The following is a 26698-nucleotide window of genomic DNA, read 5'->3' as shown; positions in this document are numbered from 1 at the left end:
TCAGTTACCTTTTATGTGGAAAGCCTGTAGCTTTCAGGGTTATCAGTTGCTTCTGTCTCCATCTGGTCTAAGAACCATGGTGGCCTGGGTGGCTGGAGAAAAGGCTTCAGAGAGTGTGTTGTGGGTGTTTCAAAGCTGTTCCAAATTTGCTGATCTGGGTGATGCCTTCTTGTTGCGGCATAGTTTAAGGAACATAGTGGCAGGTAGAAACAGGACAATGTGTTAGTGCAAGGAAGCCATTGTAGTTGGCACTGGACGCTTTGGAGACTCCTCAAATTACAGTTTCCTATTTTAAATGCATACTGCAGATATTTTATGAGGATCTCTGGATACCTTGTAGGTGGCGTAAATTAGAAATGGAGGGTAACATTTCTTAAAAAGATACAAAGGATTTCAGAATAAGGAGATAAAAAGACAGCATTTACATACAAGGCTTCTGCCAGTAACTGAGGTGGTCCCTGGAGGATGCAAGACCCTCGTTTTTGGAGATTAAACCAGAACAGAGCAAGTGTAAAAACCTAGAAAGCAGCTGCCTGCAGTGATCCTCTTAACAGCATCTGAGGCAGGGAAGTAGGGGTAGACAAAATCAGGTGCCCTCAGTGTGCTGGGAGGGAGGGGGTACCAAAGGACAAGTGTGTCTATTCAAGGAATTACTGAGTGGCTTCAGCTGCAGCTGTCCTGCATCCAAAAGGTAACAGAGGTACTGGGAGGCCATCAGGGCTTCCAGTGTGTTCCAGGTTGGACCCCTTCAAACATGGGAAGGCTCCCTTTGCGATTATTGGTCTGAAGGAGGGGCAGGGGGAGTGCAGCAGGAACCTTGTGGCTGCATGGTGGAAAGGCAATTTCTCCCGGTATGATTGCTTGTTGACTTCTAAAAACAGCATCAGATACTGATGCTGGCTTTCAGGCTTTGTTAGTTGGATGCGTGAAGTGGCCATGGACAGAAATTCTTCCATTCATGACTATGTATGTGGAGGACAAAGTGAGCTGGGATCTGCAGCGTGGTGGGGAGAGCTCATCTTTTTGAAAAGAATAGCTGGACTATTAAAGCTTTTTGCTGAACTCTCTGTTGTAATAATGTCCCCGATCTGTTTGGAGAGAAGTCTGTGTTGCTGACAAGTAAAGACCTTTTTTACGCTCATATGAAATGCCTTGGTAGAAAAAAACTGCGTAAAGCCGTTCAGTGTAATGATTCTCTTCTGAACTATTAAGCATTACTTGATTTTGCTTGTTTAAAATTCGGCTGTTCTCTCTTCAGTGTTTATATAATTCCCAACTAGGAAAAAGCACTTTATTTTTGGCTTTGTTTCTCCAAATTGCCCTGTTTAAAGGAAAATAGTTTAAGGGCACACAACCTATAGCGGCAAATACTAATCTGTGTAGAGCTTTCAAATGTGGGGTGATTCAAAATGGGCTGAATTCAGAAAGTGCTGAACCAGGGGCTGCCTCTCACTGCAAACAGTTAATTCTGGCATGGAATGGCAATGTTCAGCTGTCAGCAACCACGTGTGTTTCCTTTGCACGTGCTTTACCTTTATATCGCTGCACTGAAACTTAATTTCCCCCTGTTTGGGAAAGGGAGGAACAAGCATTGGAGCCGAGGGGTCCTTCTTTGAGAGATGGGTGTTTGTAAGTAGGTACCTGCTTCCCTGCTGTGTTTCTGGTAGGTGGGGTTGGTCACGGGGAATTCTTTTGTTTATGGAATAATTTTGTAGCTGGAGCCAGTGTCATTTGGTCTCAGTAGTGTGCTGGTCTGGAGGGAAGGTACATGTGGGCAGTGCGGTACTGTCCTACCAGAAAGGATTGCTTTGCGAGAGAGTTTATTAAAGGATGTAACTGAATTAACAGACTTAGCTAGTTCCTAGAGAGCAGAGTGATTCAGTGTGAAGTGCTCGTCCAGAATGCCCCTGTGGTGATGAACACGAGCTCAGCCTAAGTGGAGCCAGAGCTCATCCCCAAATCCAGCCTTCAGTTTCATTGCTGAATTTCTAAGGGATTGTCAAGCTTGTCTCTGCTCAGAGCTTTGCCGGGGGTTGTGCTGGGGAACTGAAAGCCAGATTGACTGGAGAGCGGCTAGAGTTTTGAAAAATAAACTTGTGAAGTGTGTTTTGTATAAATGAACGGCCAAGTCAAATTCAAAGATTTTAAAGTGGTTTCTTCCCCTCCCCAGGAGCAAGTCTGAGATGCTGGCTCGGAGGCAGCTTTAGCTGGAGAGGTGCTGTTACTTCCTGCTGGATTTTTGGCCGTACAAGCGTGTGACCTGGGGATTTGTCACTGCAGTCTTTCTGCAGATACGGCTGTGGATAAAACTGCAGAGAAACGTTTCCCTACATGGGGAGTGCAGGCACTGTGGTTTGGTGCTGAGCAGGTTTTCAGGACCTGCTCTGGCAGCATGTTATACAAGGGCAGAAATGAGTCAGCTCCCAAGTTCTTACCAAAAAACCCAAATAACCCAAAATAACACCCCCAACCCCCCTGGATTTTAAGAATGCCGTGAAAAGTGAGGTGTGTGAGTGGCTGGCAGGAGAAGGATGTGCAAATCTCTTGTGGCAGGTAGGGGCTGTCCCGGATCATGCCGGGTGCACAGCTCATGGAGCAACTGCTGGGGTGGCAACTGTAATGCTGCTGGTGGTGGCTTCATTGGTGGCTCTTGGGTTCAAAACAAGGCTTGTTTTAGTAGTTCAGCAGCTGACCTCGCGTTGCTCTTACCTGCCAGGATTTCTGTTAACCTAAAAGGAGACTTTTCAGATCCCCTCATTGAGAGGGATCTTCAAGTCCATTCAGTTTTGGAAGCTGCTGCTTTTGTTTTCTAGCTATCCAAAGAGGAAGGAAGCGAAGAAAAGACGGAAGATAATTTAACTACCTTGTTTCCTGGCCAAAAAAGAAGGATCTCTCATCTTGTCAAACAAGGAAATGTAAGTGCAACTTTTAGAAGCAGAAGTTTAGATTCTTTAAAGTAGGGATCTTCTGTCCTGTTACGACACTGGAAACTGATGCAGTCCCAGGTTCATGCAGCAGTGCACGAGTTGTTTGTGCTGGAATCTGTGTCAGTTTGCTTCCCTCCCCTTTCTGATTTCTGAAAAATATGGTTAAGCATCTGTTACAAATGGCAGCAAAACTCCATTAAACTCCCATAAAACTAAGGGTGAACTATGGAAGAGTATGTCAGTTCTGCTCCTTGTAACTCATTGGGATGGATTGAGATGTTCATTTATCTGCAGTAGAGCTTCATTTAATCACTTAGATAAAAATTAACTGGACACAAGTTCAGTCTGTCTGGTGGTACTTTTCTTTGTGTTGTGGACCTACAAGTTAGCCGAGGGAGGTTTGTCATGTTTAAAAACATTACCTTATATTTGTCCTGAATCAGGCAAGATATCAACGGTCTCTTGTTTGATACTCTTCTTTCACAATTGTGAAAATACTTTAAATACAGAGGAGAAGAATTTAAAAAAGGCAAGGAAGACATTCTGATTTTTTTATTTCTTTCTCACTGGGATTTTAATTCATGTTTTCTCTGAGGGTTTAATGTATTTCCCTCCAGGTGCTGAGCACAGATTAACAAGTTATATTTTCCAGCAGGATAAGAGCGGAGACTTACACACTGATTCAAGCTGGGTAGTCCAAATTAATTGTTCTTTCCTCTCAACCTAGAAAAGGTTTCTTTGCTTTTAATAATTTGAAGCCCTGAGGTCAATACAGTGCATTTTATTTTAACTACATATCTTCAGCCAGTTCATGTGTTTTGATAAGGGCCCTTTCTTCCAAAGTGAAGAGATAAGAGACTGAAGCAAATGGGTTGGAAATTAATTAACTCAAATATTTATTGTAAATAGGTGCCTTTTAGACATGTACAAACCTTTAAATACATTTACTTAATGGGATAGCTGATCCCAAAATGCTTTCCAAAGATGTGAGCCCCAGCACAGCCATTGCATGGGCAAACAGAGCCGATCTGGTGCGCTCTGCAGCAGGTGCCACGAGCACGCACCAGGACGTGCGTTCCCTGGAGTATCTTAGCTTGGTGCTGCTGCCAAGTCTGTTCAGGAGGTGCTGTAAGACCTGAACTGCTGCTTTTATGTGCAGAGTTGAGCCTCACGCTTTGCTGTGTCCCTCCAAGTCAAGTATTTGCTCAGTCTTGCTTGTGATTTATAGCTCGAGGACTGAGCAAGCAGAAGGGGAGGGAGCTGAGTTCTAGTTTAGTTGCTGGGGGGAATGGTGGGCCAAAGGAATTGAAGGCGAGGCAGAAAATGAGTGTCCTGTCCTGCTCAGAAGTCTGTAATTATAATTTAATGGCTGATTGTGCTCAGTTTGGTATCCAGAAGCTGGTGTCGGCATCAGAGACCAGGAATGCAGGAGGTGCCAGCTTGCCCCCAATTTGCAGTCTCAGAAATGCTGTGTTCCACATGGGCTGTGCAAGCACACCCTTCTCTGAAGAAACCTCAGGAGGGGAGGCCTGTCTCAGATTTCAAAGGTTATTAAGTAATGTGGAGAAGTTTGTACTACTGCTGCTTCTCTTGCACTTCTGCTGCTAGAAAACTTCTCTCTTTGCTGACATAATTTCTGGCACCTTTCCTGCAACCTACATTTGGACATCAAAGAAAATGTATGTGTAACTTGTTTGTGCTAGTAACGGCGGAAGCGGTGAAATGCCTCCAGAAGTAGGCAGGGGCAGAGCCTGTTTAGAATTCAGAGCTCAGTTTCTGTAATGTTCTAATCCCATAGATACACATATGTGAGACTTTTAAGTAGTTACAGGAACTAGAGACTTGAAACAAGGCTGCTGGGAGGTGGGGATCTTCTGTAATGCAAGGGTAGATGGCACTGGTTCTTCAGCGTGGGAAGGGCGGAGAGGGAGAGCACTGTAAAACTCAGCAAAGGGGAACGGAGAATAGTTGGTCGCTTTTTCATTGCAGTATAAACTAAAGAAGCACGCAGTAGGCAGCACAGGGCTAGATTCATTTTCTAGTGCAAGACTGTAGAGCTTGAGAGTATTGACGGAGTCCAGAAGTGGGTTAGGCACAGTGATGGGAAGCATCATGCCATTAAACAAGCAGTTCAGATACCACGTCTCAATTTAGGAACATGCCAGAGTGCTGCGAGGCCTCGCCGGAGGGCAGATCATGAACGTTGTGGGTATTGGTGGGTGACTAAGTATTTTGTTCTGGAAGGTGGTTGGGATCATCTCCTCTCAAAAACCTGCGTTTCCTAACAGAGAGGGGGAGAGAAAGAGAGACCTTTCTTGGGTGAATGGAAGCCAGAGGCTGGGGACTGAGCAGGCAAGCATGCTGGCTCTAAAACCTTTCTGTCTGTGCAGGCAGAGGTCCCGAGCAAGCCCGTAATCCGGCCGTACCGTCCCCCCACTGCTCAGGAGGTCTGTTACCAGAGGATCCAGCTGGCTCAGCAGCAGGCGGCACAGCTGGCTGTGGCCGTTCAAAAGGCCTCTCTTTCTTTGCCAGGAGAAAAGAAGAGGATTGCTCACGTGCCAAATGTAGCCCTTTCCACAGCAGCCAAACAAAGTAAGTCAGCAGCATTGTTTGTGATTGCTGTCCTGTCCTCACCCTGGTAAAAGACAGTGTCTTCTGTTTAAATTTCTCCCGAGCAGATGTGGAACTATCAGATGTGTAGGATAGGCCATGACTTGAATCGGTGCTGATAGTGACCAGTGGAAGATCTTTCCCCTGAGAAATTCCATCGTGTTCTGAAAAGTACAGCTCCGTTCCCCCATCTGTCTCACCCAGCCTCCCTCGCTTCAGCCTGGTTTTTTTCTATTTCTTCCTTGGAGCATGTTTGCTTCTCATTCGCTCTTCCATTTAAGACTTCAGAGGTGACACGAACAGGAGGGAAGTACTAATTAATGTTCAGTGGTATCCCTTTGTAGTTGGAAGGACTCAGAGCTGACGTGATGGGCAGTTAGTGCATTCTAGCTGACAGGGTTACCTCTTTAAACTCTGCTGACTCAGTTACCCCAAAACAAAGAGAAATGAGGCACGTTTCATGGCAGAAGGTTCCTTCATCCTTGCCTGGAAGGTGGTAAAATTACCCAATTTGTATCCCTTTGGAGGCTTCAATTTGAAAAAATCACAGCTTGCAGCATGGGCCTTTTATAGTAAGTTCATTCTAGCAACTTGAAGCCCAGTGACAGGATTTCTACCTAAATATGTTTTCTGTTTCTTGCAGGCCTCGTGAGTACCAAGACGACTGTTGCTGGTAGGAGTGTCACACCTTCCAATGACTCTGAAGCACCCACCCTTTCTCTGAAGGCTTGCACCTTAGCTGGGATGGCTTCAAAGACCACCAGCACCATTGTGCCGAAAAGGATAGCACATGTTCCCTCCTTACAGGTGAGAAAAATGTGAAAAATCTTTCTGGTTTCCTTCCCCATTGAGGGTGCTATGTTTAACCGTGCTGCTGCAAACTTAGCACCCTCTGAAGAGCGGTGTTTTGATTAGGTTGATTAAATGGGTTGGTTTCTTCCTGTGGTTTTCCTCGATAGCGTTGTATAAAAAATGAAACACTTGAGGGGTAGGAGCTTAAAAAGAAATACTGAAGTGCTGCTCTGATCTCTTTGAATATTGATCATCTTAGTTTGAGTCTTCTGTTGTGCTGTCTGGCTCGGTGTGTAGCTCTGTGTGTCAGGGACTTGGAGCCTCTTGTATTTAAAAGGCATGGCTGGATTCACACCCTTCCCAGGCTTTGTGGGCCATACTGAGGAAGGTGGTTATGAATAATGTCCCATGATGACCTGTATAGTTAAAATGTGATCATTTAAACTTCATGCTACTGTTAAAAGAGGTTTTTTTCCCAAAAATATTCTTTTTTTTTTTCTGGGATACTTGCCCATCTTTGGGTACTTTTGCTATGAGTTCCTTAGCAAAGAAGTCCCTCCTTTCCCCATGAGCGCTGCAGAACGTTACTTGCTAAGACAATTGAGAATAGTTCCTCATGTGTGGATGGTGTTTGCTGGAGTCGATGGCAAGAAGTGTGGTTAGTGCAGGACTTGATTAAAGAGATCTTTATTGATGATATCTTTCGTCAAGATACGTTGTAACGTACTCTGATTTTTGTAGGAGTGAAAAGTCATTTTCTTCCTTCCCCACCCAAAAAGTCACCATAGTTAAGATATAACTTGAAGCTGATTAAAAATAAACAACTGAAAGGATAAAGGATTTACTGAGGTGCTTAAGGATATCATATTAAAGGCTGAGGGAAAATATGTGTGTAATGAAAAGGACCAAATCCCCTTGAACAGAGCATCAGAGCGGAAGTTTTGTGAGGAAAATGAGCACTTTTCGCATTGAGATAGGACCAGTTGCTCACCTTTGAATGTGCCTTTATCTTCCATAGAGCTGTTTTTATTACAGATTGCAGCAGATGGTTTGGTTTATGGATATCTTTTGAGTCTAATGGAGAAAGACCAACAAAACAATTGAGTGCTTTAGAGGTGAACGTACAGTTTCTTCTCTGAGAAAGAGACAAATTGTGTGATTTCGGGGATAAACTGGTGTTAAATGGAAAACTGCAGTGGTAGGTTGTAACTTGGTCCAGCTTGTGCATTTTATGCCTGAAGAACATTTCATTCATCTTAAGGGGGAAATCCTTTCAGGAGCATCACAATTGGCATTAAAAAAGGAAGGAAAACCCCAGCGCAGTAAAGTTACAGGAATCCCACAGACAGTGTGATGACTTAGTTGGCTGCCAGCCTGGCAGGAGTGAGCCTCCCATTCTCTCTTCACAGCCAGAGCACCAAAAGAAAAAAATATGTCTGTCATGCACGTAACTGGTGTCATGTATTCATGTCTCCAGTTCAAAGCGTGGTGCTTGGTACCATCCTAATCTTGAATCTCTTAATGTAAATGTCATTGTTTTTCGTGGTCTGGAATGCTTGCATGTGTAAATGTACTGTTGTGACTAATGCTACTGGGATTATGCACGAGTTGCATAATGAAACATGGTTCAAGTGCCATTTTTAGTACCAAAAATGATGCGTTTTATGTTTAGCTTTGGGCAGATTTTCAGAAAGGAAGTCGTGCCACTATTAATAACATAGCAGGAAATGCAAGTCTCAAAGCAACATACTACTTAAACTCTGAATAGCCTCTTTCTCTCTCTCTGTCTCATCTCTAGAGCGCCAGCTTACAGAGGCCTGTTATTCCCACAGAATTTGGTGCTAAAGTCCCAACAAACATTCGTCAAAGATATCTCAATCTCTTCATTGATGAGTGCCTGAAGTTCTGCTCCTCCTCTCAGGAAGCGTTTGACAAGGTCTGTACTGATGCTTGCTGCTTATGAATAAAATCTGCAGCAGAGAACAACATCCTCTGCCTTGGTTAAGACCACCTAAAATTTAAAATCGCAGCAAACCCAGAAAACTCTTCTATCTATATACAATTCTGTAGCAGAGATTGCATTAAATAATTCCAGACTGTAAAACAGAAAGTGTAATTGCAGTAGGGGTTTCCAGTTGGAAATCTCATCTTTCCCTTAATTCAGAATGCATACACTATCTTTTTAATAACCCCAGAAGAGGGATGGAGGGAAGTGTGTGTTGTGGTCAAGCTGGACAAAAAGGCCTTTTGTTCTGGTACAGCAGCAACCAGCTGGAATCACATTGTTCAGCCAGCAAAAGTAAGTGTTTGAGATAGAATCACAGAACGGTTTGGGTTGGAAGGGACCTTAAAGAGCACCTCGTTCCATGGGCAGGGGCACCTCCCACTAGACCAGGTTGCTCTGAGCCCCGTCCAACCTGCCCTTGAACACTGCCAGGGATGGAGCACCCACAGCTGCTCTGGGTAGCCTCTGCCAGCGCCTCGCCCCCATCACAGTGACAAATATCTCCCTAATATCTAATCTAAACCTATCTTCTTCCAGCTTACAGCCATTCCCCCTTGTCCTGTCACTATGTACCCTTGCAAAAAGCCCCTCCCCAGCTTTCTTGTCAGCCCCTTTAGGTACTGGAAACTGCTCTAAGGTCTCCCTGGAGCCTTCTCTTCTCCAGGCTGAACAACCCCAACTCTCTCAGCCTGTCTCCATGGGAGAGGTGCTCCAGCCCTCTGACCATCTTCGTGACCTCCTCTGGACTCGTTCCAACAGGTCCACGTCCTTCTTACGTCGGGGTCCTCACTGCTGAACACAGTACTGCAGGTGGGGTCTCATGAGAGCAGAATAGAGGGGGAGAATCCCCTCCCTTGACCTGCTGGCCACGCTGCTTTTGATGTAGCCCAGGAAACGGTTGACTTTCTGGGCTGCAAGCGCACATTGCCAGGCCGTGTTGAGCTTTTTATCCACCATCACCCCCAAGTCGTCCTCCTCAGGGCTGCTCTTAATTCGTAGATAGATGTAATTGGCAAAACTTGCTGTTTATGAAGGCTTTTAGCAGTAGGGAATAGTCTAGTAGGATTTCCAAAAGCAGAGTTAAGAAAGTAACGTGTTGTATTAGAAAACTTTGGCCATTAATGGTAGCTGGGTAAATATGGGACATTGTGTGTTTTGTAACCAAAGCAGATGCCACGAGGATTTACTTTGTGGGATTTCACCTTCACAGCTCCCTAGGGGGAATGTTCCTGTTGTATCCAAGGAGTGACCATTTGCCAAACTTCCTTTTCTTGCCAGTTAATACCTTTCATTGCTTGTCACCAAAGTGGGGAAAACAGCCTATCCCAGGCAGTTCCAGAACTGCTTTGTTAACCTGTCAGGGAAGGTTTCACATAAACATGCTTCTTCCAGCACTTTGTTTAAAATACAATTACTTTTTTTTCCTCTTACTCACTGAAGCAGGCCCCAGAACCAGTACATATTTGTGCCATGTTCTTATTTGAACTTAATTCCTTAATTCCTTGACAGGCAATTTTTTTTGCTATCATACTTGGATTCTGTATTTTAAGAGCCAGATGTTTTTTTTTCCAAAAGCAGTAGTGGGAAGAGAGTATATAGTAATGTATTGCATTGTTTGCAGGCTCTGTCAGAAGAGAAGGTGGCTTATGAACGTAGCACCAGTCGCAACATCTACCTGAATGTGGCAGTGAACACCTTAAAGAAGCTCCGAAGCCTAGTGTCCAATTCCCCGTCCAGTACGAACAGTACGTACCACGTTTGTGGTTTTCATAATCGGAGCCCCGCTTGGATTAGAAGCCATGGAGAGAAACTTGTTGAAAAGACAGACCCATTTCTCAGAAGCATTATGCTGAAAGGCAAACAACTCCAGTTAGCTTTTTATAGCCTGGCAAGCTTTAATGGGCCTTCAAGAGGCAAGTCCTGCAATGCTTTGTTGGCTGTCTGAACCTAAATGGAGATAATGCCACATGGATTTTTTTTTTTTAGCACAAGTTCTTTAAAATGAAAAGCCCCGCTAATGGAGTAACTTTCACATGATGCCTTCAAAGTGATAGACTCGTCCATCACCACAGAAATCTGTTACACACATTAAGCTTCAAGAGAGAAACGAAGAGGGTTAAGACATTTCATTATTGGCTCTCGAGAGGGTACATTAAACAATCAATTTGTGCTGTTCTTGTGAATTTTTTTTTTCCTGGTCTCTTCCCTTTTCTCCCCTCTGTCTTCATTACCTTCATGGCCATTAGTCAGTGGCTGCACTTGGGAGGCTGGCCTTTAGGAGAGGGCTGCCAGTTAATGATTAGTAAAAAGCACCTATCTGCCATTATCTGATGCGCTGAGCATATTCTTGAGCTCTGAAGCTCCTTTCTAAAAGAAGTTGAAAGATTCAGCGTGAGAGTCTGATCTGTAGGGACCTAACAACAAAGCTGCTCACTGTGGGTGGGTGATGCCACCGTGCAGCACATGACTGGGTCGAGTTGCTTCTGTGCTTAGTCCTCTCTTGCTTTTGGTCAGTAGGAGGGCTTGCTGTGCAGAATAAGCAGGTAGAGCTACAGGAGTTCCCAGGGGAACTGTAAAAATGTCCTTGCTGCCCTTAAAAAAAGCTGTTGTAGGCTGACATTGCAAACAGAAAGCTCCCCATATTGCTGGAATGAAAATGCTAGGCCACCACCTTACACATGCCAGTTTCTGGAGCAGACCAAGAAATCGAGAGTCCTCCTTTTGCTGATGCGTAGTGCCCCAGACTCTAGGACTGAAGTCACTCAGCTGATTACCTGATCTCTGTCCTGTTTTGCTGCTTCCCTCTTCTCGCTGCAGAGACAAGTAACAAGAAAGTGGTGTCCCATGAAGCTGTGCTGGGAGGGAAGCTTGCTGCTAAGACAAGCTTTACTCTGAACCGGTCAGGGAGCTTGAGAGCAGAGGATTTAACAGGTAAGACCCTGCTCTGATGAGGCTGTAACCGGTAAATTATAGCTGGAGCTGTAACGCTGTGACTGGGGAGAGCAAGATCTGGCTGATGCTTGAAGTGCTGTGATTTATCTGCGGGGCAGTGTTATGAGTTATTACCCAACTGCAGTACAATGCTGTGGTGTTGCTTGTTGAAGGTGCACTGCTCCGATCAGTGCCTTTCTTGCCTCCCTGCTTTGGGCTGCAAGTTCACTGATGTAGTCCATGTGGCTCTGATGTAGCATTAGTAACTGTTCAGAGCTGCCTCTTGTGTTTTGGGTATTACTGACTTTTGGGCTTTTATTTCTGTCTGGATTTTACATTAACTTTCTTGCCCTGAAGCGGTACTTTACAATGTGCCTGTCAGATTAAAAGGCAAACTTAAAATATCTCCATCTGCTCTGCAGGGCTCAATTTCACGTTTCCGAATGTCATAGTAAGGTCGTATCGTAGCCAAAGGGTTGTGCCACAAGCATTATTCATGTTGGCTCAAATCAGTTATGGGTATTTTGGTTGCCAAGAGATGTAGGCAAATTGTTGAGGAGATCAGAGAAGAGACAGAGAGGCCACAGAGCAGAAAAAATTGACATGGCAAAAGCTTAAAAGGGCCTGTATAGCTCAGCTAAGCAACATCAAAGGGTACACAGCAATATTGGAAGGGTTTAACATAACAGCGAAAGAATAGATATTGAGCAGAGTGCAAGAAGTTACAATTATTCTGTGAAATGAAACGAGCAGCCAGAAATAAACATCGGGAAGAAAGCTGGTAATGAATTTTTTAGCTAGCTGTGGGTGGCCTTTAAGGGTTATTCCTTGGGTGTGTTACAAATTATCAGTTGAAGCATTTAAAACCTTAAAATGAGAAAAGTCTCACCTTGGGTAACAAAAAGGTGTGAAGATGGCCCTTTGGAGAATTTATGTTTCGGCTGTGTTTTCCAGTTTTAATGCTGGTTGTTGAAAAGGTTCAAAATCAGCTCATGCACCAAGATTTTAAAAAATACTTCCCCAACACCTGTCTCCTTGTCAATCCTGAACAAAGGCAGTGGAAGCAAGTTCACAATAGTGGGAGTCCCTGCCAGGAGGCTTGATAAAGCAAAACACAGAAAGAGAAACAGCCCCTCCTTAAGTGATCTGGCATCAGCATTGTCTTTGTGTGCAGGAGCTGCCTTGTACCGGCGACTAAAGGAGTATCTCATGACTGAGGAGCAGCTAAAGGAAAACGGTTACCCAATGCCTCACCCAGAGAAGCCCGGCCGAGCTGTCCTCTTCACTGCAGAGGAGAAGAAAACGATTGACTGTAAGCTCTGCTGGCTCTTCCGTTCTGCAAGGTTTGCTAGATACGTTACAACGGGAGACTCCTGTCCTGCTTCCAACTGGTCTTTTTGCTTAAAGATGTTCTTGGTCCCAGTGTGGAGCCATTTGCTCCCATTATGATGGGTCTCCTTGGCTGTGACCTCTGTCTCTGCAGGCCGGCTGGTCGTGGAGGAGAGGAGTGGGGCTGCAGAAATCTGCTTTGTTTCTAGAGAATGAGTTTCTTCAGGTTGCGTGTCATAAGAATGCTATTTTTGGCACAAGGTTTATAGTTTGTGGCATGTGGAGGGGTTGTGAGGCTGAGTGAGGTTTCTTAATTGCTGCCAAAGAACATGGATTGGTCAGGTTGCCTCCCTGGACAAGCTGCCTTCGGCCACCACCTGTGAGGGCACGTTTTGTACTTGCTTGCTCAGTGCAGGTTTTCACTCCAGGTTTGTTGCACTAATTTGCAACAGCAGCAGGCAACCTGCAAGGAAAATGGGTTGGAGAGACACTCCTGTTCGGCATCTGGTGACGCTTCCCTCCTCCAGGGGAAGGATTTTTATTTTTGTCTTCTGCATATGAACTGCTGTTACAGTGGGATGTGGAACAACAGTGGGGCAGGCTGGTTTTGCAGTGGATTGTGACTTGCTGGTTTGGATTTCAGTTTTCTGCTTGGTCTCTTGACAGTGCTGGGCCAAGTAGTTCCCAAATGCCCTTCTGGCAGCTGGGCAAAACGATCCCTCAGGTTTCCCCAGGACAGGATGGGGGTCCTCCTCTGTCTGAATTTTCTGAACTCTGGTATCAGGATTTGTGCTTCTGAAACTCTGATGAGAGCAGCTGTGGTGCAGCAGGGCTAAACCACATACTTAGGGTATATTTTGAGGTGCCTGGCCATGCTCCTCTGAGCATGTCTTTGGAGAGACCTTGCTAAAGTGTGTTAAGTGCTCATCCATGTTAACACCTTGTGTCTACATTTGTCCTGTAGCTGCTGAAGCAACCTGTATGAAAGCTGTCTTGCATTAACGCTGTCAAATACTGTGTTTGTTAGGGTCCCTTCCTCCAGTTAACCGGCCAGCTCCTTTATACTGTTCTGAGATCATGTTCCCGGTTCTGTTTCGGTAGTTTCCTGCAGGTGTTGCAGGATCTTTGAATTTGTTCAATTCAAAGATGTATGGCTGGTTTGTTAATGCTGTGACCATGGATCAGTGGACAAAAATGGTCTAGACTGAGGTTGTGCAGAGCTGGGAATGGGCTAGCAGCTTAAATGGTCGCACTAGAACTCAGGGGATTGCATGAAGATCAGAAGCACGACAGTCAGCTCCTTTACTGTGGCTTTTTGCATCTCCCTTCTCTGAGCTGTGGGCAGTACAAGCACAGATGACAGGAGGGGGAAGTCCGTAACTGCCCCCTCGGTGGGCCAGGCAGTGCTGGAGAATCCTTACAGAAAAGCTGTGCCCAGGAAGAACTAGAATGTCATTTGGAAGTGACAAGGCACAGATCCCCTGGAAACCAGGTTTCATTATCTCTGATGTCCAAAGAATGACTTATTTATCCTGTTTCTTAAAATAACTGTGTTAGGGTACAGTGTAATTTTCTGTGGATGGAGAAACAGTGCAGTGAATGTTGATGTGAACCGTGTCAAAAACACTAGGGAGTCTTATGTTTGCTTCTGAGAAGCGTTTGTGGGGCAAATGCTACAGGACTGCATTTTCAGAGGGATTGCTGTGTTTTTACGGGCATTTGAAACAACATCTGGAATCCTTTTTAAACAGGAGAAGTTTCACCAGCGTTTGGGGCTTGAGTGATTCTGATTTACTTGCGCTTTGGCCAAGTTAAACAGGTGAAGGATTTCTAGTGACGTGACTCTTGCTTCTGTCTTGTTTTAAAGCTTCCTGCAGGATTTGTTGTCGCTGTGGCACTGAGTACATGGTCTCAGCCTCTGGAAGCTGCATTCGCAAAGAGGAGTGTGTCCATCACTGGGGCAGGCTGCGCAAGCAGAGAGGTATATCTCTTCACAGAGGGCTGGCTTCATGCGAGCTGTGCTCTGACTCCGAACGCGGAGTCTACTTCGAGTTTGAGTGGCTGTGGAACATTTATTTTGTGGCTCTTGGGGCTTGTCGTGCTCACAGGCTGTGACAATTCCTAGTTTTGTCACTGGGTGGCCCTGCTGCTGCTGAAATACCCTTGCAAAGAGCGGCACTGGGGCTGGAGCAGAGGTTGTTCATCTTTCAGTTAAAAAGAAGTAAATGAAAAACCAAACATTCCTGTGCTTTTTGAAAAAAAAACAGTCTTGTTTGGAGGCTGACTTTGGGAGCACTAGACATCTGTCACTGCCCAGGAGAGTTCAGGGGTCTTGGTTTGAACTCATTCGCAGCAAGACACTAACCTAGTCTGAGCTCTGCTGTGGTTTTCTGTAAGAGCAGCCAGGTGGCTTCCGGAGTTTGTCCGGCTGGGTATGAGAGACTTAAACTCTTTAGATTGCTGTGCATGAATCCACACAATTGTTTCCCCCCTTTGTTTAACACATTATTGTTGCTGTGGTCACCCACAGTATCTCTGCATGTGAGAGCTAAAATTTAGATCTCTTTTTAACAGGACTCTTTGACTTTTATCTCTTGCTTTTTCAGTGCCAGGTGGATGGGAGACACATTACAGCTGCTGCTCAGGAGCTGTGGGTTCACCAGGCTGCCAGGTTGCTAAAGTAAGTTATGGGGCAACACCTTATTCTTGGTGGCATTTGTCCTCTTCTTACAGGCTGTGTAAGCGGTGCTTAAGCCTTAAGAAGAATGGTGGCTTCCCTTAAGGGGGGGAAACAAGTACTTCTTAAATATCTTTTGCTATGCAAAGGTAGGAAAATGCCATGTTTGGCAGGAAGGAAGAGACTCCGCTTTCTGGAGTGAGGTGGTTTCATTTGTTCTGAGCAAATGCCAGTGGATTCAGCTGCCCAGCAAGAGCTCATATACAGACTTCTTTAGGGAAACACAGAAGAAGTGAGAAATAAGGGATTTCCTTTTAAGGAGCAGTCTCGGGGCCTTGACAACAGTGTGCCAAAACCTTTTTCCCATGTTTTCCTTTCCCAGATGCCCACTGGAGAGCCGGTCTTTTCATAGTTTTCTGTTTGCTGCATTCGCTTTGTTGTATTAAGAGGAGGAACCCCCCACAAAGAGCCTGTTGAAACTCATTGTAACTACTTGTCTTGAGGAGGGAACAGGGGAAGGGATCCCAGCATTAGAAAGCAGAGTGAAAAACCTGCTCCAAAATGAAATTTTGGCCCTTTGATAGAGCTGCACACTGTTCGGGATACCTTTGCACAGGTGCTTATTTCCGCCACACACACCCCCCCCCCCTTTAGGTAACAGGAGATCTGGCTTCCCAGCCTGGCATCACTAGGCCTCAAACCACTGACTCTGAAGGGAGCAATCCACCTTTTGCCTCTCCCTCAGGTCTTTGAGGATGCTTCTTGTCACTTGTTTCAGTGGCATTTTTATATTTGGCAGCTGCCACACAAGGGAGAGGAGCATGGTGCAGAACCAAGTGAGAGGGGATCTAAAAAGATCAGGCCCAGTGGGAAGGGCTCCCAGACTGTTTGAAAGACCTCAAGCAATACAGGGCCAGCAAGGCTGGCTGTCTGTTCTGGAGAGGTGCCTGCCCTTCCTGTTCTGGCCAAAACTAGAGCTGGGAAGTAAATTCTGGGGCAGAATTCAAGGCTCGTTAAAATAGGAAGAATTGTCTGTACAGGCACCCTGCACAGTCTGAAGCGTGGATGGGATCAGGCAGGCTGCTACTTCTCCTGTTTCTTTCCCATGTGAAATTAGGATCTCTTTTTAATCAGCATTCCCAAAAACGTTCAGCAGGGAAGTTGGGAGAAATTGATGGGGCTATGAAAACATGACTTCTCTACATGTTTTTGTGTGACTGTTGTAGACCATAAAACTTCATGGCCTTTTAAGAAACATACAATCTCCCTAATAGCCTCTTACTCAATGAAGCATGTCGCCAGTGCTCCAGGGCTCAGGCATCCTTTCGCATCTGCCTCCTAGTTGTTGTGCGGCTACACATCACTGTGTTCTGGCTTTCTTGGTTTTCTCATCCAAATGAGGAAGTTTCACAGCATCCTTTGGTAGATTTAAGGTTGGAGTCCACAAGCCTGCTCAGGACAAGAGTATGCAGTGAGATACTGGGATGCTTGGGCTACTGGGGAGCTTGGAACAGGAGGGCATTGAAAGCAGCAAATATTTGTAATAAGTAACTGTTCTAAGTAGCTAGATCTGTAGCAGGTTAGAAAAGCATGTCTGTGTCTTTTCCTTCCCAACACGTTTGAGATGTGCCTGTCTGGGTTGTGCTGCACTTAGACGGTGTGGCAGGAGATGGCAGGATGGAGCTGTGCTCGGAGCGAAGGAGTCTGGAGCTGCTGTTCTTTGTGATAACGGAGTCTGCTGCTTTCTCTGGTCTGAAAAAGAGAAGCAACTTTTCTGCCCTCCTCTCAGCAAGAAAGAGCTGGACAGTTGCAGAACATCAGATAATGTAGAAAAACACGTGGGGCTTTTTCTTTCCTTCACTGCCCAGTTACTGTATTACTGAGGGAGGGAAGGGATCAAGCTGCAAGGGAGAGAATCATTTGCTATCTGTTGGCTTGGTAATCTTCTCTACCCGTTTCTTCAGCAAAACAGTCAGATTCACGGGCACAGATGCAGAATGGATAAGTGTGGCCTCTTGCTACTGGGAAGCAACAAACCCTGCAGCTTTTGAGCACTGCTGGCTTTGGATACAGGGAGAGGTTGGATTCAGTGTTGTCCCAGCTGCCTTTTTAACTTCAAATGATGCAGCTCTCTGTGTTCTGGCTGCACATGCAGTAACAATCTGTGCAGGAAAATATGCAAATCCTTGCTTTGGTTATCCCTCTGCCTACAGGTTTCAGCTTTACAAATGCCTCAGTTCTCCAGCCTTTCTATCCTGAGATGAACAAGTACAGTTTGATTCCTTGCAGGGTGAGGTCTGTGAGAATCATGATGGAGGAAGCTGTACACAGGCTGCTGTGATTGTGCAGAAATACATTGAGATTTAGGGATAGACAAGACTTAAACAACTCAAAAAGTCCCACTGGGGAGTGAGGGAGAAGAGAGCGTCACCTCTGGGTGTGGTGCAGCATTTAATTTGACCTAAAACAGTGTTAGTGGGCAAAAGGGCAGTTGCAGCCTCTGCCTTGTGCTCAGTTGTATGTTCCTGCTTCCCCCTGGTGCAGGTTAACTGGATCAATGCAATCATCCGGTTTAAAACCCCATGCAAAGAAGGCTTTCAGGCTGACCAGTTAAGTAGGATCTGTGGCTGCGGAGAAGACGAGGGTAGGAGTGCCTGTTGCAACAGTGGCTTAGTCTTGTGTTGACTTAAGCCACTTGTGAAATCACTGCCTGCGTTTTCCTGCTAGCTTGGGGAGCTCTTCTGTACTGGATCATGTTGACCCTAGAGCTTTAGCTGGGGATAATGAAGAGTGGTTGAGAAATACTCTGTATTTATTGCCTCTAGTGCTGGTAGGCAGTAGCTCCTTTTTGTGAACGGTTTGGTTTTGGAATACAGTGGGTTTTATTTGTACGCACACATTGATGCTTTCTGGTACTTCGTTACACCAGTTTCTTGTGCTGTCTATGGGCTGTGATTCACCTGATGCCTAATGCTCAAGCAAGAATGGCTAGGATTAGAATCCCACACCTGAGCATGTCTTGGCCACAAGCTAAACCAGGAACCACAGCTGGAATTAGATCAGTGTAAGACCTCAGTGTGACCCTTTCTGAGTCATTCTATTCTGAACTGAAGGTTGAAAGCTACTTGCCCCTAGATGTGTGATGTCTTGTTCCTATGTGAGCTGTCAGTATGATGCCGGTAGCCCTGATCTGGCTTTGGAATCAGGGTTGCCCATGGCCATGTTTGCTGTTGCAGTAAACTCAGACCAAATGGAAAGCAAAACTTACTCCTCATTAACCTTTAGAAATGGTTAAAAAAAAAATATCTTTAAGTGAGAGGTTCTGTTGAAGTGAACTTTTTGAATTCTTGTTCCTGCCATCAACAATTGTCTTTTTTTTTTTTTCCTTTCCCCATCCCACTCCCTTAAAGCAACACGTCCACGATGGGCGAAAGGAGAGCCTTGATGGCTTTGTGAAGACTTTTGAGAAGTTGCCTACAACTGAAGGCTACCCTGGAATCTACGCGTTAGACTGTGAAATGGTGGGTCTCTAACGATGGGGGCAATGCACAAACAATGTAAAGCTTTTTGGGGAAGTCTGAGGGTGTGATCCAAATGGCTGAAGGAAAGCTCTGTGTCCTTACCATCTTTTTTCCTTTCTGCTGTGGACTCTAAATCATATTGGTCCTGTACATTTAAATTAGCTTTTATTAATTAGTTTTAGCAATGTGTGTTTCATTTGGGGACTGTGTGCACCCTTGAAAGCTGTAGCTAGCTGGCCCATCTTCTGCAGTGTTTGCTGGCTGGCCTTGCTACACTGATGTGCTACATTTTGAGAGCTGCAGCACTTTGAATGGCTCTGTTGATGCTGTGGTTGGCCTGCACTTGTCTTCATGTCTGCTCTGTTGCTCACAGTGCTACACCAAGCAAGGACTGGAGCTGACAAGGGTAACTGTGATCAACTCTGACCTGAAAGTGGTATATGACACCTTCGTCAAACCAGACACCAAGGTGGTGGACTATAACACCAGGTAAGGACAGTCTTTCTCGGGTCGGAGGGCTGTGCTCAGAATCAGGAACTTTGGGGGAACGTCTGGGAGCAGTTGTTGAATCTCCACTGACCACCACTTCCTAACGGTTGAGATACTTTGGGCCTTGAGGTGTTCCTGTACTGAAGGAAGCCCTCCTTTCTGCACTTGCTTCGCAGATTCTCAGGTGTGACAGAAGAGGACCTGGAGAACACTAGCATCACCCTGCGGGATGTCCAAGCCGTCCTACTGAACATGTTCAGTGCAGATACCATATTGATAGGGCACAGCTTGGAAAGCGACTTATTTGCACTAAAGGTAACTTGCTGGTCTTGCGTTTACACCTCCCTCTGGTTCTTTCCCACCCTGGGGTGCGTTATAGATCTCCTTTGAATTTCGGAACCGTTTATTTCCAAGAACCAGGAGGACACAGTACATCTGTCTTGTCTCTGAGCCAGTGGGAAGCTGCCTGTGGTAGAAAAGCAAGCAAGTGTGTTACGTGTGTCAATCGTGGTGTCACCCTAGCTTGTAGTGACTGGTGCTGCCCAGGGTGACAGACCTCGTTGGAGGTGACTAGGGAGGGTGAACAGAACAGGGCTTGTTGGAGGGACCGATCTGGCTTTATTTGCCTTTCACCTCTGCCATATAGTCAAGAATCCTCTGTTGGTGTCAGCATCCTTTGAGTGGCTTGAAGGTGTGCTCAGCCAGGGTCGGGGCACAGGGGAGGCTCTGGAGTCCCCTGTGCCCTCTGGGTGTCCACAGTAACAATTTTAGAAACGGGACAAGCCTCTTTGTTGTCTCTGCCACTGGAGATAGTTCTCATGGTTTCTCTTCTAATGTTAAAATGTGTGTTTTCTCTGCCTGGTTTGCTGTGATTTGTGGTGTTACTTTGATCAAGCTATTTTGACCTTTTATTTGTCTTTGTTTCCTGCCGGGCCCTTGTCGGCCTAGCCTGCACATCTCTGCTGTCCCACGAGGGAGGTCTGTCCTCTCCCCTTGCACTCTGAACATAGATCCCCAGAGGCTTGTCCAGGGTCACCAAGAAGCATGTGGCAGGCAGGGGCTGAGTCTTTAGTGTGTACTCACAAGGCAGAACTTCCTCCGTCCATTCTTTGTCCTGCAGCTTCTTTGAAGAAGCTGTGGCTGCCAACTTGCAGCCACGGTTTGGAAGCAGGAGGTTTTACTGCCTGCAAAGTGCTTTACCTCTCCATAGCACCCTTTATTCCATCCTCTCAGAGAGTTCATCATCATCATAAAAAAATTATTTACAGTTTTATCAGCACAAGATGACTGTGTTGGCCTCTTAGAGGCATGATTTTCTCTTAGCGTTGCAGACACTGCCAAGAGAATGAACCCGAGAGCAATATAGCAGAGCGTGACAGGCAGTGGCATGTCAAGTCGTAATGTCTGAAGGCTGTGGCAGTAAAGTTGACATCTCGCTAATGGCCATGGCAAGCTCCAAATGGTGATAGCATTTCAATTTTTATTTAAAGCTGTATTATCCTGTTTCCTCAGTCTTCCTGATCTACATAAGTAATTATCATTGTGCCTGGGTGGGTGCCAAACTTGACTGCAGTCTAGGAGAGATTATCCATAATGTTGGCAGTTTTATACTCCGAAGAGCGTAGCAGGTTGTTTCTGTTAAACTGCAGCTGTTCTCAGGCATTTACAGAGCTGGGCTATGAAACTATTAATGACGAAGTTACGGATTGTCACGCAACATTAGCTGCTGCCTGGGAAGAGCCGAGGCAGAGGAGGAGGCTGGATTATCAGGGTCCTGTCTGAGTCCTCCAGTGTCGAGACTTGCAGAGCCGTCTTTTGGTCGGGTGTACAGGTGTATCTCAGACCTTGCATTTTACTCCTGTACTCAAGATGTGGGACTGCCTTCACCCATGTTCCTTTAGCTCTCACTGAACAACATATTCTTGACCGCAGAGGATTAATCTTGTCTTAGCCTGAGAGTAAGAAACTAGGATAAGATGGCTTTTTTTTAAATACCATGTTTATGGGCTCTGTCAGATGTGCTCTTTTGGTCCTCCACAGGGCCCCTTGCTGCAGGGCAAGTAGCGCGTTGACCTGTTCAGCATCCTCAGTTCCTCCACCGTGACACTTCATACTAGAGGACAGCAAACCTCTTCTCTTTCCTGTGTGCCCAGGCACTTTGACCCAGACCTGGGACAAGGCAGGGCCTCCCTCCCCTTCACCGTGTTCCTTATGCCCAGGAGTACGAGCTCTCCTTGTCCCATTTCATCCTTGCTAAACTGGTGCTGGTTAAAAACTTCCTGTTGACTCATTGCTGACAGATGGGAGGTTTTCCAGCTGGTTTGCATCTTGAAGTTAGGCCTTTTCTGTAGAAGTGGTGGGATGGACGGTGGGTTATGTACAGTTTTGACTTGCACATCCTTCCCACAGCCGTCTGCATCTTGAAGCAGTTGAAAGGCTGTTACAAGCTTTGTAACTGGTTCTTTGGCTTAGATTTTTGTTGTGAAAGACACTCTGAGGTATGACACCTTCTCCGGGCCCAGGGTGTTAAGGATTGACCTGTCCTGTCATTTGGGTTACACGAACTGAATCAGCCCCGAATTCCTGCTGCTTTGAATGTGCAGTTAGGCAGGGCTTTGAGGGCAGGTGTGTTGGCTGGCAGAGCACTGGGAAGCCTGTGTGTGTACCTTTCAAAGAGGAGTCATCTTTGATTCAGCCAGAGCCTCTTGCAAGACTGGTTGGGTTGGAGCTTGGTGACATTATTACATAAAGCCTGAGAGGCTGACCGGAAGATTGCTTTAGCATGGTTAATCCTAAGGAGTGTCCGTTCCCGTGGGAGAGGGAAAATAAGCATGTTTCTTCCCTGCTCCCTCCCTCCAGCTTATTCATGGCACAGTGGTGGATACTGCAATCGTCTTTCCCCACCGGCTGGGTTTGCCTTACAAACGGGCTCTCCGGACGCTGATGGCAGACTACCTCAAGCGCATCATCCAAGACAATGGTGAGACCAAGGAGGAGCTGAGAGTGAGGGTCTCCTGTCCTGGCCCACCTGGGTGTGGGCTCCTTGCACCTGCCTTCCTCTGCTTTCCCTCAGCCCCATCCTCTTGCTCCTCATCTTTTTTTTTTTTTTTTTTTTTTCCTGCATAATGTCTGGCAGTAACTGTGAATGGGCCAACATGTGAAGTCTCTGCCACAGACAGTTTCAGTTTGAGCCCTGTTCTGAGGACCAGCAGCTTCTTCCCTCTCTGTGCTGAGTGGGGACCAGAGAAGTGGTGTGGGAAGGCCAGAGGTAGCTCTCTCAAGGCCATGTTGTGCCCTCCCTTCTCTTTCTGGCAAACTGCGATTGACCTTATTGTTTGAAGCACGGCATGTTCCTTTCCATCTTCTTTGTGCACATTGTGAACATACTGCTGGGGAAACTGAGGCCTCTCTGACCGGCTACTCCATAGCCTGAGGGCCTATGGGCTGGCAGGACTTCAGCCCTTACTTTAAACAAGGGAATGGCGTCAGGCTGAAGTCCAGCAAAAAAAATTGTGTTTAGTGGAACTTCTACTTTACATCCATCGTTGTGGTCCATGGTGATCACAGCCACACCTGTGGCTGCTGTGGCAGAGGGCGGTGAGCAGCTGGGCCAGCAGTGTCAGGCAGGACCTCGTCTCAGAAGCCTTCCCCTGTGCTTTGTGCTGTGAGCCCACAGCCCCCACGCCGTGGCGGGGCTGCCTGGGCCCAGGTGCTAACTGCCACCCTTGTCTTTCTGTCCCCAGTGGAAGGGCACGACTCCAGCGAGGACGCCAGAGCTTGCATGGAGCTGATGGTCTGGAAGATCAAAGAAGATGCTAAAGTGAAACGATGACTTGCGCTTTCTCTCTCTCCTGTTCCTCCTCCACCTCTTTGAAGCAGTGCAATAAATGCTCAGAGTAACACTGTCCACCTGTACGCAGCAGCATGCTACCCCAGACTCCCCGTGCACTCGCAGGTATCTATGGGACTTTAGAACTGCTGCTGGCGTAGCTGAATGGCACCAGCTCACTGCTTGCAGGTCCCTGTGTCCAGATAGTGGCTCTCAGATCCTCTTTGCTCCACCTGAGGGATACTCTGTGGTAAACAATTGCCTTGTAGGCATGGCAAGGTGGTTTTGAGTAGCCCAAACAGAGAGAACTTCTTGGTTCCTAGGAGAAGCTTTTAGAGGTAGGTTGGATATGTGCAGAAGGATCTTTCTGGTTCAGTTAAAGGTAGATACTTGTGGTTTTTTTCCCCAAATGTAACTTAAATTGCCTCTGTACTCCAGAGCTGGTAGATTCCCGCAGTGTTTGGAGATGGGGGAGGTGGAAGAAGGTTTGGCAGGAAGCTGTAAAGTGAGTGGATTGCGTAGCTGGTGTGTGAATGGCAAGCGCCAAGGATCAAGCCATCTGGAAGGAGATGCTAGTGCAGTCCCACTGTGGAGGAGAAAGCCAGAGCTGCAGGAGAGGGAGGCTGTCTCTGAGAGCACATGGTGGGAGCAGCAGGTCGGAGAGGAATGTGATGGGGTCAAGGGAGTTACTGCCTGCTGTGATCCAGGGGATCTGTTCAGTGAGGGCTGGCATCCTGGTTCTGCAGTCGCTGCAAAGGGGGGAAACCACAAGTGTCAGCCCTTGCCTAGACCTCAGGGAGCCATGTGTGTAGTGGTGGGGCCGGGACAAACTGGGCTCCCAGAGCCAAGCAGCAGCCTGCAGCCTTCCAGGAGAGGAGCCGTGCTGGGGAGGACAGTGGGAGGAGCAGGCATCGTGTCTTTGTGGGTTTGGACAAACTGTCCTTCCCTGAGCTTCCAGCGTGTCTCCAGCAAGCTTTTATGTAGGGATCAAGGTTTTGGGGGGGACCAAGGTGCAGGTGAGATTTCAGTTAAGGGTGGCCCCTGCAGCCTGCAGGACTTGCCACCAGTCTGTTCCTGATACCAGGGACTTGATGCAGGCAAAAGCAAAAGCAATAGGTACAAATTCTTCTTTAAGAAGAGCAAAAGACCCTGTTATTGTCTGTCTGCCCCCCTGGACAAAAGCAACTTGAGAGTGTTTCTCACACTCACGGCGACGGGGGCAGGAGCACAGGCAGCCTGGGTGGCTCTGGTGGTCTCTCTTCGCCCAGGCTCTGTTGCTGTTGGGGGAAACAACAGAGCAGATCCAAGTGGTCCCTGATAGACGAGGGCTTTTAGCTGAGGTGCAGGCAGCGGCTCAGCCCGCTACGAACAGCGATCACCTCGCCCCTCCCCGGCAGGACTGGCATTGCTTCCCCGTGGTGGCTGGTGTGGTGCTGGCCCCCGCATCCCTGGTGCGAGTTGGCTGTGTTGCTCTGGTGGCAGCGGGGCTGGGCAGCTGCTGGGTTTTGGTTCTTCTTGGACCTGGGTCCGGCTTGCTGCTTTGTACCCCTGCTGGCAGCGCTGGGCTCAGAGCCTGGGGCTGTGCCGTGTGGCCCCAGCACATCCTGCTGACCTGTCCCACCTGGTGCCCAGCGCGGAGGCTGGGCTGTGTGCCATGTGCAGGATGTCTGGCTCGGGCCCCTCTGCGGGGGCTGGAGGGTGCTGGTGCGTGTGCGAGCCCTGGGGGGCTCCCTGCCCCGCTGCTGCCCTCAGGGGTGAGGATGTGGCTCCAGTGCCTGACCTCTGCCAGGCCCTCCTGAAGCCACTGGGAGTCATGGGGACTGTGAGGGCTCCTGTTCCTGCTGAGCCCTCCCGTGTTCCCTCTGGCAGGCAGTGCCGTGGGCTCCCAGCCTGGTGCTTACCCCAAATTCAGGCTGCGCAGCTCCCTGCCAGCGCTCTGTAGGGCACGCCGCAGCCAGCTCTCCTCTGCCAAGCGCTGCCGTCTCCTTCCCTGCCATGGGGCTTCCGCGTGCAGCAGCCTCGGGACACCTTGTGCTGTCCCCCTCTCCCCCCATCGCCTGCAGGGAACGACGCTGTTCCTGCCCAGGCCCTGGGAGAGACGGAGAGGAAAGTTCAGTGCTTCCTAACCAGGGAGGGAAGGTTTGTTTCTGCTTCTGCCTCTTTCCCTTGTTTTTCCCCCCACCATTTATCTTCACCCCCGGCTGCAGTGACAGCGTCCCTGGAACAGCTTGCCAATCTACTGTGCAGCCACGTTAGATTTCAAAGCCAGCCCTTGCCTTGAGGTTCCCCTGTTGCTTGACAGGCAGTGCCAGCTCCCTGGCTCTCCTGCAACCACCGCCTCGCCCAGAAAAGCCAGTACATTTCTAACGTGGACCTGGGGTGCTGGTGTCCTGCTTGGGGTGCTGGTGTCCTGCTTGGGGTGCTGGTTGCTTGACTTGATCCCAGTGCCTGGCCTCGGGGGAGGTGGAATGTCGCTGCAAGGTGTGTTCCTCCAGGCATGTGTCCTGCCAGGGCAGGGGACCTCGCTCGTTTCCCCACGGTTCAGCTGGGACCCCTGAAAACAAGTTTTTTTGGGTGGGGGGTGTTGCCTGGCTTGTGGGATGTTGGTGGGAAGGCTGACAGCTCCCACCCGTGCGGCTGGTGTGGGGCGGAGCGGGAGCCGGACCCACGGGCTGCCCTCGCCTCCACCCCTGGGCACCATAACACTGTAAAACCAGAGGCTTGTGGTTGGTAAGAGGTTTTTGGGTTGTACATAACTATTGTAACCTGTAACTTTTTGTAATTGTTTTTAATAAAAGGGTGTTGACTAGATGCACGCTCTGGAGTCTGGGTCTGCTCTGCCTGTGGCCGGATTGGGGAGGATGGGGGCTGGAGCCATCCCCGAGGCGGGGAGGGCCTGGGCAGGCTTCCCTGGAGCATCACTTCAGCTTGCAGCCACTGCTCTTCCCTCCGTGTCCTCACAGACTGGCTCTGCAGCATAGCCCAGCCGTCACCCAGCACTTGTCACCCAGCACTTGTCACCCAGCACTTGTCACCCAGCACTTGTCACCCAGCACTTGTCACCCAGCACTTGTCACCCAGCACTTGTCACCAGCTTTGCAGCTCGGTGGTCCGCGCTTCTCCATGGCACATCAGCCTGCGCCAGGAGCGGAGGGACAGGGGGGAAACCATCCCCAGCCGTGCCCAGCCTCGCAGGACTGCGAGACCAGGCGGTGCCCGCAGCACCTGCAGTGCCAGGGGCTGAACCCTGCGGTGCCCGCAGCACCGAGGCAGCTCCCGGCTCCTCTTGCTTCCATCCCAGAGCTGGGGCAAGAGCCCAGGAGCGGCGGCGTCCTCCGGCCACCCGAGCAGGCTCCCCATGAGAGCCCGTATCAATCTCTCAAATGGGGCAGGAATTAAAGTGCCAAGCGAAGGAGCTGATTCAGCACGGAGGAAGAGGTGAAGGTAAAAAGTTCAAATAAAAAAATAATAGGCTATTAGATGACCTCACTGGCAATGTGTTTTATTTAACGTGCCGGTGATGGCTTGGCAATGGCAGCAGTTCCTTAGGATGCTGTAAAAGTCACAGCTGACCTGTGTTCTTAGCCA

At 47.9% G+C, this 26698-nt stretch overlaps 1 protein-coding gene across 4 annotated transcripts in view; it reads left to right on the top strand.

Annotated features, from left to right (window-relative positions):
* The window catches only part of REXO1 (RNA exonuclease 1 homolog), a 40992-nt gene extending 15071 nt beyond the window's left edge, over positions 1-25921 (top strand). For all 4 annotated transcript variants that reach the window (XM_080383057.1, XM_080383059.1, XM_080383058.1 and 1 more), the window contains 14 exons: positions 2814-2915; positions 5318-5519; positions 6181-6344; positions 8128-8265; positions 9956-10079; positions 11152-11265; positions 12440-12577; positions 14462-14575; positions 15201-15274; positions 18682-18792; positions 19166-19281; positions 19458-19596; positions 22141-22261; positions 23025-25921. In XM_080383057.1, coding sequence (XP_080239183.1) covers positions 2814-2915; positions 5318-5519; positions 6181-6344; positions 8128-8265; positions 9956-10079; positions 11152-11265; positions 12440-12577; positions 14462-14575; positions 15201-15274; positions 18682-18792; positions 19166-19281; positions 19458-19596; positions 22141-22261; positions 23025-23113 — 1746 coding nt within the window. In that variant the 3' untranslated portion in view covers positions 23114-25921. The remainder of the gene's footprint in view (positions 1-2813; positions 2916-5317; positions 5520-6180; positions 6345-8127; positions 8266-9955; positions 10080-11151; positions 11266-12439; positions 12578-14461; positions 14576-15200; positions 15275-18681; positions 18793-19165; positions 19282-19457; positions 19597-22140; positions 22262-23024) is intronic.
* Positions 25922-26698: the final 777 nt, after the last annotated feature.

The sequence above is a fragment of the Falco punctatus genome, assembly GCF_963210335.1.
Source record: "Falco punctatus genome assembly, chromosome: 4".
Classification (NCBI taxonomy): Eukaryota; Metazoa; Chordata; class Aves; order Falconiformes; family Falconidae; genus Falco; species Falco punctatus.
This window is presented reverse-complemented; position numbering and strand designations above follow the sequence as displayed.